Source organism: Otolemur garnettii, unplaced genomic scaffold (genome assembly GCF_000181295.1).
Source record: "Otolemur garnettii isolate 467f Iridium unplaced genomic scaffold, OtoGar3 scaffold00051, whole genome shotgun sequence".
In the NCBI taxonomy this organism is placed as follows: Eukaryota; Metazoa; Chordata; class Mammalia; order Primates; family Galagidae; genus Otolemur; species Otolemur garnettii.
Window position 1 is genome coordinate 10,140,622 of NW_003852446.1, and position 13,778 is coordinate 10,154,399.

Here is a 13,778-nt window from a genome sequence, read left to right on the forward strand (position 1 = left end):
GGCTGAGGCAGGAGACTCGCTTGAGCCCAGGAGTTGTAGGTTGCTGTGAGCTGTGATGCCATGGGACTCTACCCAGGGGGATAGCTTGAGGCTCTGTCTCAAAAAGAAAAAAAAAGAAGTTGTATTGAAATAGAGCAGAAATACTTTGGTGTTAGATAGATCTGAGTTTGAATGCTCTGTGATCTTGGGCTGCCTGTTAACCTCAGTAACCTGTAAAATGGAGGTAAGAATAATATCTGCCATATAGGGATTTGAGGATTAAAAGTGATTATCTAGTATAGTGCCTGACACAGACTACACTATCAGTGTATGTTTGGAGTTGTTATTACTGTCTTAATAGCTGATGTTTATTTTTATTCAGTTTCTTCTCAAGGTGAAGCTAACTGTTTGTAAATGTCAAAAAGAAATACAGTAACTTTCTATTCACCCTTTGTAAGTAAAAAGGGTGGATCCTTCCACTGCTGACATATACATACACACACACACACACACACACACACACACACACACACATATGTCTCTTGTTTGATTTGTAGCACAGTTTGAGTACAGGTAAATGGACCATCCATTTTATTCTTTGATGGTATTGTAGTAAAGAAAATATATAAGCCGCTCACTGGGTTTTTTTTGGGGGGGGGTTGTGGGTGGGAGAGTAGGAAAGAGGGAATGCTTGCTTTGAATGACAATTTAACTTTTTTGAAATGAATATGGCACCTCTCTAAAATAATTGATAGGACAAGGTATTTGCGTAGAATGATGGTGTTCTTTGGGGACTTTTGGGGAAAGGACTAGTTAGAGCTGGTTTCAAAGCAGGATCTTTTCCTCCCTCTTCTTTTCTGATCTGGATTTTCACTCTAATTCACTCTTGTCTACCACCATTTTGTTTATTCCCATTTTACAGAGTGCTAGTTGACTCTTTTCTTCCTTTTTTTCTACCTCAGCTCTGGAGAGTACATAGTCTCTCATATACTTAATAGTGTAGTACTTCTACATGATTTGATAATTCTGCTTTTCTTTAGACTTTTTATAACATGTGGCTTTTTTATTTCAGGTTTTTATGATAAGTTCATTTTGCTTCTGGACTTCAACAGTTTATATCCTTCCATCATACAGGAGTTTAACATTTGTTTTACGACAGTGCAACGAGTTGCTTTAGAGGCAAAGAAAGCTACAGAGGTTTGTATTCAACCTGAGATTCTTAAGATTGAGGTTTAAAGAATTGCTCAAAGAAGGAAAAGAGAACCAAAAGGGTTAGCATTTTCATTTTTCCTCTTAAAGGATACATTAATTATATCCTTTTTTAGAGGTCAAAAAAGAAGGGCAGAAAGACCGAAACTGGTTCTGATCGTATTGATACATGTGATTCACATGTCATATAATCCACCTGTTTAAAGTATACAGTTCAGTGGGTTTTAGTGTATTTGCAAAGTTTGCAACCATCGCCACAATCAGTTTTAGCACATTTCTTTGTTATTCCCCAAAGAAACATTTTAGTTGTCTCTTTTCTCAATAGCTCTCTCTCTTTGTCATCGTCTTTTTTTTTTTTTTTTGACTCTATCTTTTCTAGCTCTATGCAACTGCTAATTGTTTTGCTTGTATAGATTTGTGTATTCTGGACATTTCATATAAATGGAATCATACCACAACCACATGCTTGGGAGCTGTTTTTCAGTCCCAGCTTTATATTCCCAGAAGAGAGAATCTGATAGGCTTACCTAGGTCAATCAGCATCTCTGATCTCCATCACCTGTGACTACAGGCGTGTGCTCAGAGACTACAAATCTGATTGCTAACGGTGGGCCTTTCTGTGGCACTAGAGCAGTAGTTCTCAACCTTCCTAATGCCGAGGCCCTTTAATACAGTTCCTGTGGGTCGTGACCCACAGGTTGAGAACTGCTGCACTGGAGGATAATTTTACAGAGAAGGTATTGGGTAAACATCCTCCAAAGGTAGTGACTGCATTTGATTAATATTCTTTGAGCTCTGTGCTGCTGCTGTGCCAGCATTGTGATAATTATTATTATCTAGTTCGCCCCCGCCCCCAACTCTTGTCTACCACCATTTTGTTTATTTGAGCTTTCCAGTTTTGGATTCTGGATATATAATAGAATCATTTTAGAGATGGATAAGGCATTAGAGGTTATTTAAGAAATCCTATATATGTAGTAATGTATAGATTCTGTATTTTCATGCACAGTACCCTCATTTGGTCTTCAAAACAGTGTTACACAGGTAGTGGTGGTAGTAAATTTGGAGTGGATTTTGGAGTGGATTGTAAATTCCCTGACTCCAGATCCTTTCAGTTTACTTTTTTCTGACTTTCATAGTTCCTGTAAATAAATTGGAATGTCTACCAAGATTTCTTTAATAAGTTTGTTATCATCATTTACTATATTGGGAAACAATAGGTCCTTATTACTATTGTAAGAATATTCATTTGAAGATATTGATCTTTATAAAATTAGATGATTTGTGAAGGAGGCTGGGTTATCAAATGTATTGACTTGACGTACTTTAAGCCGAGAGGTTCATTTTTGATTCTGAGCCTTTGAAAGGGCAAATTTGCCTGGCTTTTCTTTGTAGCCTGTTAATAGAATTAATAGAGGCTTGAGAAAAATTGTCTAATGCTTTCCCTGCTGTAAATTTTAATATAAGAAGACCGCTGGTTGCCTTTCTAAAATGTTGTTATTCTTCTACCGATTGCACAGCAATTTATAGGTAAAATGTATACATAAATGCTAAGAAATATACATATATGTATTAATTTTTAGAAATGTCATGGCCTATTTAAATGTGCTCCAAACTCTTAAAAGAAGTTTGCTGATTTAGTATTTAGCTTTTCATTTATAGTCTAAAGTATTTATAATAATTGCTATGATTCTCTGTAGTTTTAAAATTATATAGCATTTTGTTTGGTAGTAAGAATGATTCAAAATGTAGTTTAGCTGCTGGTTATTTTTTTAATCTTAGAGGTCTGTTTTAGCGTTTGCATTCTAAAAACAATTTCTCCAGACATGTTGCTCCCTAGTCTTGTTGAAGAAAGGATAGTAGTATGTTAAAAATTCACCCCTTTAGGGTGGTGACTGTGGCTCAGTGAGTGGGGTGTCAACCCCATATACCGAGGGTGGTAAGTTCAGGCCCAGCCCCGGCCAAATTGCAACAACAAATAAATAAAAAAAATAATAAAGTTTAAAAAAATTCATCCCTTTCAATGAAATCTAAATTTGTGAGTAACTACAAGGGTAGGGGAGAATTGGGAATGACAGATTAGTGGAATTGGGAGAAAAGTGGGCAATGTTGACTTATTCTATAACCCTCTCAGCTCATTCTTAAATTACACTTGAAAAGTGACTTTTCAAGTTGTGATCATGGGCTATAGCTCCCACAAAGTATTATCTTAGGAATTCACTTCACTAAAATTTGATTTTTATGAAATTTCTATTGTTTGTTCATCAGGATGTAGAACAAGAACAGATCCCAGAGTTGCCAGATCCAGGCTTAGAAATGGGTATTTTGCCCAGAGAGATCCGGAAACTGGTAGAGCGGAGAAAACAAGTCAGACAGCTAATGAAACAGCAAGATTTGAATCCAGACCTACTTCTTCAGGTATATCTTTTCACTAAGAGACATCTGAGTGACAGTCTTAGCTTTTGAAATTTGATTATTTGGGAACAGAATAAATAGGCTTCTGTGGGAAAACACATGTGCTTTTATGTTGTGGGTAGGTAAGCACTGAAAGTAGCACCTCAATGGTAGACACTTCTATCTGCAAAGGCTTTTTCTGAGTGAGATTCTTCTGACTCCTGGGAACTTTGGAGTCTGTTTACTTTCTTCTAGGTTATCAGTTGCAAACCAATTGGGAGGGGTCAGGGACTTGTGAAAACAAACTGTCTCTGACCACCCCCATTGGTATTGGACTTAAGGAGTCGTGGATCCAGGAGGATAGATTGACTATATTGAGAGTTTTTTTTTTTTTAGGGGATATTGAGAGTTTTACTTTCTCACTGGTGGTGTAGAAAGATAGCCAATGTAATGTTTAAGCATCCACAAATATTGTTGTTTATCTTTTGTCCTTATGTGGTCTGCAGTATGACATTCGACAGAAGGCTTTGAAGCTCACAGCAAACAGTATGTACGGTTGCCTGGGATTTTCCTTCAGCAGATTTTACGCTAAACCACTGGCTGCCTTGGTGACTTACAAAGGAAGGGAGGTAATGGCTTAATAGAATTCACATATCTAAATATGGTAGTGTTTTTAAATATACATGTATAGTGTGGGAGACCTGTGTTTGTTATTTAGTCATACAGCTTCAAATACTACTCCTTTCTTAAGATAAGTTTGAGACAAATAGGCATTTAAATAAGGATTTATTAATTTATCATTGTGTGTGTGTGTTTATTTATTAAACATTTACTGTGTGCCACACATTGTTCTAGGCCAGTGGTTTGCAGCCTTCCTAATGCTGTAACCCTTTAATACAGTTCCTGTGGGTCACGACCCACAGGTTGAGAACTGCTGTTCTAGGCACTGGAGATAGAATGTCGAGCAAGATGTTAAAGATCCTTGCTATCATGAGGCTTAACATTTTACCCAGAGTGGGATATGGGTTGGGGATGAAGGGTGGGGTGAAGGTAGTTTGGGAAAACAAACTGTAAAAAGAGCAAATAAAGTAGAAGAAATAACCAAGAAAATATGATAGAAGTAAATGTTGTGCAGATAATTAAAGCAGACTGGTGGGCTAGAGAATGTTTACATGGCTAGCTGAGAGTGGTCAGGGAAGGCTTCCTTGAAATGACATGAATAAGACCTAAATGATATAAGGGAGCAAATTTTTTTGCTGATGGATGAGTTTGGAATGTGAAGGAAAGACAGAAATCAGGAGGATAGCTAGTGGAGCCTTTTACTAAGATAAAGGAAACTGGGAAAGGGTTCTATTTTGGATGTGTTGTTTTGGACATGAGTAGTGGATCTTAGGCATAAGTAGGAAGTTGGATGTATAAATCTAGACTTCTAGGAATATGTCAGGACTATACTAATTGATTGGGAGTTATTTGCTTTAGTAAGATGGGTCAGATAACAAACAGGTTTTAGGTACTGTTACTTAATCAACACTGTAAGCTCCACCTGTTTTAGTACTGTGTACATGGGTTTTTCTTAATTTGTAAAAGAATAGTTACAGAAATTCCATTTAACTCTACTAAAATATTGTGTATCAGTAAATTTAAGATTGCTTAATCTTTAAGGAGGTAGTGTGGTGATGAGCAAAATGTTTATATTGGGGGTTTGGACTCCAAATACTCAAGAATAGGGGTTGGCAAACTGTGGCCCAGGAGCCAAATCCAGCTTCCTATCTCTTTTTGTAAATAAGGTTTTATTGGAACAGAGTCAGGCTTGTTCATTTCCATGTCATTCATGGCTGCTTTTGTATTGTAATAGCACAGTTAAAGTCTAAACCATTTACTGTCTGGCCTTTTCTAGAAAAAAGTTTGCTGACCCCTGCTTTAGAGTCTATACCAGCTCTGTCCAATAGAACTTTAAGTTGATGAATATATTCTCCATCTGCACTATTTAATACAGTAGTCTCTAGCCAAAAGTGTCTAGTGAATATTTAATTTTTGGCTAGTGACAACTACTGGAGGAACTGGACTTTTAGATTTCTTTAACAAATTTGAATTTAAGTAGTCATGGGTAGCTAGTGGCTACTGTACTCACCAGTGCCACCAGTGCTAGCTGGTATTAGGATGTTCAGAGTCAATCTTCTGGTGGCAGCCCTATCTCAAAGACATGGCTTGGGGCACAATGAGGAAGGGCAAAACATATATCGTACACCAGCATTGTGTTAGAAGCTTTCTTGTGTGTTATTTCATTAAAACCACACAAAAGTCCTTTTATAGAGGTAATATTCCTATTTTGAAGATGAGGAAGCTAAGACTGAAAGAAGTAAAGTATAGTAAGTGGCTGATTTGAATATGAATTTCTACCTTCCTGATTTAAATCTTAGGTCTGGGTCCTTCATCTCAGGTCTTTCATGACTGTGGTTCTGCTTTATATTCTTCTGCCTCTTATTCCTGGAAGATCATCTTTTTGATACTCATCTCAAAACTTGGCCCTTTTTTACACGAGAATGATAAAGGTGTTTTAGAGGCTAGTTGTAGTGAAGGAAAGATGTTCTCAGTTTCTTAGGCTAAGTTTACTTCAAAATTATTTAAATTTTGTTTCTGTATATGTATCAACTGATAGAACACCATCTTATTTTTATATTAGAAAATGTACTCACTATGCCCCAACTGGGTGATAATACATGGGTTGACTATTGAGATTGGATCAAGGTTACTCTTAAGTTTCTCACAAGAGGCAATAGTTGACAATTTACTCCCTTGGGGAGTGCCTCTTGCTGTTGGGAAATCTTGCTGTTAACATTTTTTTGCATCGACTCAGAAATCCACAGCTTAAAAGGGCACTGTTGATAATGATAAGCCCCAAATTTGTCCAGTGATCTCCCCTACTCCCCCAATTCATTGTGTTTTAAGGGCAGTATTTTCATTTAGCTGAATTTCTAATAGGGAGTTTAAATTCAATTTTTATTTTTCTGTTGTATCAAACATAATAATAAGTCTTTTAAGTAAACATTAAAAACCTCTGCTCTCCCCACTGAAAAATAAAGAATTTCAGACAAATCTCAAAATAATCACATGTGATTTAAATTCTTTGTTTTCTACTTCCCCCTCTTTTTTTGTCCCTTTTCTCCTTCCCACAAATAATGATTAATACAACAACTGAAAAGTAGGCCTTTAAAGTAATTTGAGGTTAATGAGAAATAATAAGTACACAATTGCTCCCTGGAAATCTTATCCTAGAAGATCCTCAATATCTACAGATATTATTTCCTAAAATAAAAAAGACTGTTAAAATATTAGTGATAATTATTAGCACTGGTGGATGGAAATAGTCTTTCTTTGGGTTTGCTGGTTTTCCCCATATATTCTGTTAAGTCTTTGTGGTTTTCAAGCATCTCTTAATTATTAAAAACAACAGGAAGAGTGAAGTGAAAATGAGAGTCAGATTGCTGAGATTTTGGAATACCTTTGTAATTTATTAATCTAGTATTTTTGGTGATAAGATAGAGTGGATATAATCATATAGTAACCTGAAGATCCTACAAGTTGTTTGCTTTTACATCTGTGTAGGATAAATTAGACTAAAGTTCAAGTGCAAATTAATGAGAAGGAAACCTGGTATATCATTGCAAAAGATTAAAAATTTTGTATGTGGATAGAGATTAATAGATAATCTGGGGAGGCCTTGAAGCCCCTTCTTCCTTTTAAGTCTATTTTGTGTTTGCTCTGTTTTGTTGGAATTGTGCGGGTTTGACTCTGATGACCTAATAATTTCTTTAATCAAATGTATTATGGCTGCTAGAGTACTCAGAGTAATTACTAATTGTACTTTAAAAAACAGGCTTAGAATAAAAATGCTAATAGTTGTGTCAAGTGGGTATCAATATTGTCTTTTCACAGGTATGATTTTTCACACTTAAACTCTTCCATAATTTTGAATTGTTCAGTGGTAGAGGAATTTGTTGATGGTTAAGGAATTGTATAAGGGGTCTCACAGTGTGCAAGTTATTTAAGTCAGTGTTCTAGAGAAGTAATGTGGAAAACCTCATTTATAGACATTCAAAAGTGAATCTATACTAATGCCATTTGTCTTTGTTCTCAGTGTACATGTAGAGAGGCATGAAAAAAGAAATTGGGCAACCCTCTAGCACTGAATGGACTTACATTTTTAAACCATGAAGAAAAACTGTTATCAGTTGTCAAGTGTCTGATGTGGTAATTGAAGTGATTGTTCACTAGATGGCGATAGACACCCTGAGATCATTAATCAATTAAAGATTTTATTCTGTGAACAATAGTGAAGGCCATTTAGAGATTCAAATCCATCCACATTTTAGACTACTATTGATTTTGGAACTATTATAAAAAGGCTAAAACTGACCCCCAATATTATAATAGTCTACTTAGTATTTAAAATGATGATGATTTTGAATCATAAATTTTATTAATAAGAATAATTTAATTTATCATCGAGAGCTAATTCTTTCAAGTAGCTAACTTCCTATTTCTCTCCATGAAGCCACAATACATGACTCCCTCAGTCCCACTATCAGAGGCTAATGTAAAGTGAATTGGGGATGATTTTGACATATAATTTTGCCTCTTTGAATTTGTTTATTTTTGAGGCATTTTAAACTTAACTATATACTTAGAAACATACTCGTTGCATAATCCTTAGTGTAATGGTAATTTTGTCTTTATGGAGTAATTAGTACTTATTGGCATTGGTATTGTTTTATTTCTCTACTCTGTTATTTCTGTGCACTTGAGAAAACCCTTTTTATCTGCATTTCTGATTGCATTTTAAAGTGAATGTATGCTTTAATGTTTGGGTATAGGGTCCACGCATTTTTGTTTTCCCACCTGATAGGCTGAAATGAGTCTTTGCCAGCTTGCTTGCCAACTGGTTGTATAGACTGCCTGGCTTTTAGTTGTGTTTGGAGCCAAAATTTGTGCATTTGGAAAATGTACCCAAATCATTAATGCAAACATTACAATCTGGAAAAGCCTTTCTGGGATTCTCTTGGTGATAAGGTAGCACCTGTCAGGAGCCCTTGGGAATGGCTCTGGGAAAGAGAGCCGCAGCTTTTGTTGGTGTCAGTGGTGAAAGAAAATGACAGACTATGGAGAATCTTACAATTGAGTGTTAAAGGAATCCTTCATCTTTACGTGGAAATAAGCAAAAATTACACTTTTCCAATCTTTTCTTTAAAATAGCCTAGTTTTTCTTTAAAAAATTAAAAGCAGTATTATAGAGAAAACTAAAGGCCATTTCCTCCCCATCCTTTCTCATTTCCTTTCCTTCTTCCTTAGACAGTTACTCTTCTTCCAGGATTAATTTTGTCCTTTGGACCCATGGGTTTTTTTCTCCTTTTACAGTATATGTGTACACATATATGTGTGGTGCATTAGGAGTTTTTGCTATTTATTTGTTATCCTATACATATTTTTTTGCAGTTTGGAAAAAAAAAAGCATGGGAAACCCTGCTCTTATACCACATTTTAAAGTATATTCATCTTGGAACATTTTTTAGATTTGATTCACCTATGTTAACTATTGTATAATATTTCAGTGAATATAACACAGCGTGTTTTTATTTTCCTGTCATTCACATTTTTAGGTTTCCAGGTTTTCATTTGTCTTTTAGATGTTACAAATGGTGCTATGGTAAACAGTGCCACCTGTGCAAGAGTTTCCCCATTTTATTTGTAGGAGTGGAATTTGCACTATATCCACAAGCAACATATGAGATTTCATTGATAAGAGAACTCATTTAATTTATCATCACAATCTAAATTCTTTTATCAAATAGCAAAAAAAAAAAAAATCATATCTTTGGTTGGAATCACAGTATCAGAGTACCAGAGGATAATCTAAAGAGAATTAGAAATGGTTTTGATATATAATTTTGCCTCATTGAATTTTTTATTTTTTTAGTGAGGGATTTTATTTTATTTATTTATCTATTTATTTAGTGCAGTTTTTGGCCAGAGCCAGGTTTGAACCCACCAGCTATGGCATATGGGGCGGGTGCCCCACTCACTGAGCCACAGGTGCCACCGTAGTGAGGGGTTTTAGACTCAATGTATAGTTGTGAACATACTCATTGTATAATCCTTAGTATTCCATATCCTTGTAATACTTGTTATTTTTATTTATTTTTGGCTAGTTTCATGAGCATGAAATCATATCATTATGATTTTAATATGCATTTTCTTAATTATGAGTTAAGTTGGGTATCTTCTCACATGCTTGTAACTTCAGTTTTTGGTCTGAATTGCCTTTATGAACATACATATATGTCCTATTATGTTGAGCTGTATGTCTCTTAGTATTTCTTCTTAAGTATTCAAAGGCTAATCCTTGGCTGGTCATTTTTGTTACACATAACCTTTTTTAGTCTGTAACATGTCCTTTAACTTTATTTGTAGTCTTTTATTGTGCAGGAGTTCCTAATATTTGATTTTTTTTACTCTTTACATGTTGTGGGGTTTTTTTCGCCACAAGAAACCTTTTTCTCCTTTAGTAAAATAGACATTCTTTTTCCCTTATTTTTTTTCTAAAAGTTGCAAAGTTTGGCTTTTATTTTGGTCTTTAATACTGGAAATTATTTTTAGGGATGATATACATTAAGAATCTAGTTGTATTTGTTTGCTTCCTTGTAGAATTGTTGAACTTGTTCCTCTATTTCAGGAATTTGCAAACTGTGACCTATAGTCCAACTCACCTATTTTATAAATAAGGTTTTATTGAGACATAGCTCCACCCGTTTGTTTATGGCTCATTTGCACTATAACAGCAGAGTTGAGTAATTGGCATAGAGACAGAGTTAACTGCGAAGCCTAAAATCATGTCCCAACTGGCTCTTGACTAAAAAGTTTGCTGATTTCTGTTCTAAAAGATAGTCATGAGTAATAGAAGGGTAACTCTTGTTTCTAATGGCAGCAGACAAAGTTGGTGAAAATAGAGAAAATTAATACTAAAGATAGTAAGAAAGAAGGAAAACAATCTTTCAGACATAAAATATATAGATTTTGAAGTTTTACTTGTTCAGAGGTTGTCATGAGAAGTTCTCTCAACCCAAGTAAAGAGGGAGAGGTCTGTGAGTCCTCTGAAGTTGTATGTAAGATTTTATGTGTCTGTGCCTATGCGAACTTTTTGGGGGTAGAAGGGTGCATTTAAGAGATTCTAAAGGAGACCATGATATAAAAATAGTAAAGAACTTCTGATTCTTATATTTCATTTCTGCCCTCTTATTTACCTTGATGGGAAACTTTAGCCTTTAAAATGTATGTTTCTGTTACCTAAAACATGGCAGTGTGAAGAATTTTCTTGCCAAGTTAGACCCGTATAAACTATGTGAGTGGTAAGAGGGAAGAGTTTTAATTCTGTTTCTAGAATTTTTTTTTTTTTTTTTTGAGACAAAGTCTCACTATGTCACCTTCGGTAGAGTGCGGTTGCATCATAGCAACTTCAAATTCTTGGACTTGAGCAATTCTCTTGCCTCAACCTCCCAAGTGGCTGAGACTACAGGCTTCCCCCACAATGCCTGGCTGTATTTTTTGCTGCAGTTGTTATTGTTGGTTATCTGGCTCCGGGCTGGGTTCGAATCCGTATGTGGCTGGTGCCGTAACCACTATGCTACAGGCACCAAACCCATTTCTAGAATTTTTAATAGCTACCATTAAAACTACTTTTAACTTTAGCTGACCTACTAACATTTAGATTTTTTTTTTAATATAAGAATTTCTTCTAGGACTAAGGTGAGGTTTAGCATGTTTTGGCAGACATATCTATATTTTATGTTAAAAAAGCAATAAAAAAGCAATATCCTTTTACAGTGATCATAATATTTCAATGAATTCACTTTTAAAGTTGTTTACATTGTGGCTCGGCGCCTATAGCTCAACCGGCTAAGGTGCCAGCCACGTACACCTAGGGTGGCGGTTCGAATCCCCAGCCTGGACCCGCCAAACAACAATGACGGCTGCAACCAAAAAATAGCCGGGCGTTGTGGCGGGCGCCTGTAGTCCCAGCTACTTGGGAGGCGGAGGCGGGAGACTCGCTTGAGCCCAGGAGTTGGAGGTTGCTGTGAGCTGTAATGCCATGGCACTCTACCCAGGGGGACAGCTTGAGGCTCTGTCTCAAAAAAAAAAAAAAAAAAAGTTGTTTACATTGTAAAATTCAAAGCCAGAGAAACTTTTTTTCCCCTTTAGTGTCATGTCAGGGATGTTTGAGTTCTAAATTCTTTGCTGTTCTTCAAACTAATAAAACATGCTATTCAGCTTTATTATTTCATAGTCTACTAATTCAGAATTTGTAGTAATTCAGATGGAGTGATTTGAAATTCTTCCTAGTACAAATTGTTATTTTTGAGCCTAGGTTCTTTTCATATACCTGTAAATATCAGTTTATTATCTCTAATCCAAAAGTTCCACACTCTGAAACTTTTTGAGTGCTACTATGATGCTCAAAGGAAATGCTCACTGGAGCATTTCAGATTTTGGATTTTTTAATTAGGTATGTCCAACCAGTATAATGCAAATATTCTAAAATCTGAAAAATTTCAAAATTTGAAACACTCTGGTCCCAAGCATCTTGGATAAGAAACACTCAACCTATATCACAAGAATAATTACTGCAACCAAGTAAGTGGCATCTTAACTACAGTCATTTATTTATAGAGACTAAGGAACATCTACATCTGCTTGTTTATTTTTCTTCATCTTTTCTAAAGATTAATGAAAATAATGTAGCCCCCTGGAAAGCCATTCCAGATTATGCAATTTAGATTTTCAATAATTTGAGAGAAATGCAGTGGAAAAAATTCCAGTATATAGAATAATTCATGCTTATCCTATCATATTTACTGACTATAGTAAGCATGTATAATACATGCTTATTTTCATATATGGTAAATGTGTAATATAATAAAATATTTTATCATTATAACACAGTGTTGTATTTATAGAGAGAAATGAGTGAGTTAAACTTAGGCCTGATTTGAATTACTCTGTATGCCTGAAAACAGTATTTCTTTCAAAATAGGCAAAACTTTATACTTGAGATAAATTCAGAATGACCTCATTCTTAATATTTCTGAGATGCCCGGATATTAGCCTCTGTGTGCCCTTTGTTTTTGGACATTGACAGGTACAGGTTTAGGAAGGCGCAAAATGGTCAATGTTAGAGGCAGCTGAAAAGATCAAATCTTTTTTAAAAAAAAGATCAAATCTTAGGTCAAATCTTGCCTGAGATCTGCTGTGAAATAGGCTGGGATTTGTGAGTATAAGAGAAGAAACCATCATGAAGAAGACCATGTAGGTACCTTTGTATTTATCCTCTTTGCACTTACTGAAATTTGTGAATGGTTGCCACAGCTCTCTTCTACCTAAGCTTTGGGGAATCCAGGAATAGGTCCATTTGCCATGATGATCTAAGTCTGTTCCAGGAAGAAGCACCTGCTCGTTACTTCTGCTCACACATTATATATACCACAGGTTGTCAATAGCAATAAGAAATGGTCCTGATGTTGTGGGTTGGCCTCCTCGGTTTTGCAGAATATTACATCAGTCTAACCTTCAGAATTCCAGAACTTTTTTTGTTAAAGAAGATGGAATTTCCTTATTCTCAATCTAAAATTGTGCCTTTTTTCACCTATACATTGGATTTTTTTTGAATGGGTCTGCATAAGCTAGTATTAGTACTTACAGTTTTTTTTATCTATTAACAAAAACCAAACATCAATAGAAGTCTGCAGCCTCAAATTATTTCTCTATATTCTCCAATCTCCAGTTCTGTTCATTTCGTCAGGGAGTGTGTTTTAGGTGTTTTTGTGTTCTACTTAAAACCTTGTGCCCTACATAGCAAATGCTTGTTTGGGCTACCTCTGGGGTCATGTTCACCTATAGCTTCTGTACTTATAGTTGGGAAGATGTAGAGGTGGTATATTTTTAAAAGAAGATCTTGACATTTTAGCCTATTTTGAGTTTGTAAAAATGGCCAGGATAATCAGAACAAGAAAAGATACTTTGTACATTTGTACTAGGCACGTTTTGAGAGGATGGAGAGTGTTTTTGCCACAATATTTTGCCCTTTTAAATTTTGAAATCATTGGAAATGTGCCTAAGGATGAGATGATGAATACTGTAAGACTGCC

At 35.5% G+C, this 13,778-nt stretch overlaps 1 protein-coding gene and 1 non-coding gene across 2 annotated transcripts in view; both read left to right on the forward strand.

Annotated features, from left to right (window-relative positions):
* The window catches only part of POLA1 (DNA polymerase alpha 1, catalytic subunit), a 307,100-nt gene that overhangs the window by 49,594 nt on the left and 243,728 nt on the right, over positions 1 to 13,778 (forward strand). The window contains exons 24-26 of the mRNA XM_023514374.1: positions 1,052 to 1,176; positions 3,457 to 3,606; positions 4,089 to 4,211. Coding sequence (XP_023370142.1) covers positions 1,052 to 1,176; positions 3,457 to 3,606; positions 4,089 to 4,211 — 398 coding nt within the window. The remainder of the gene's footprint in view (positions 1 to 1,051; positions 1,177 to 3,456; positions 3,607 to 4,088; positions 4,212 to 13,778) is intronic.
* LOC111726025 lies at positions 341 to 470 on the forward strand. The gene has a single exon (XR_002773928.1).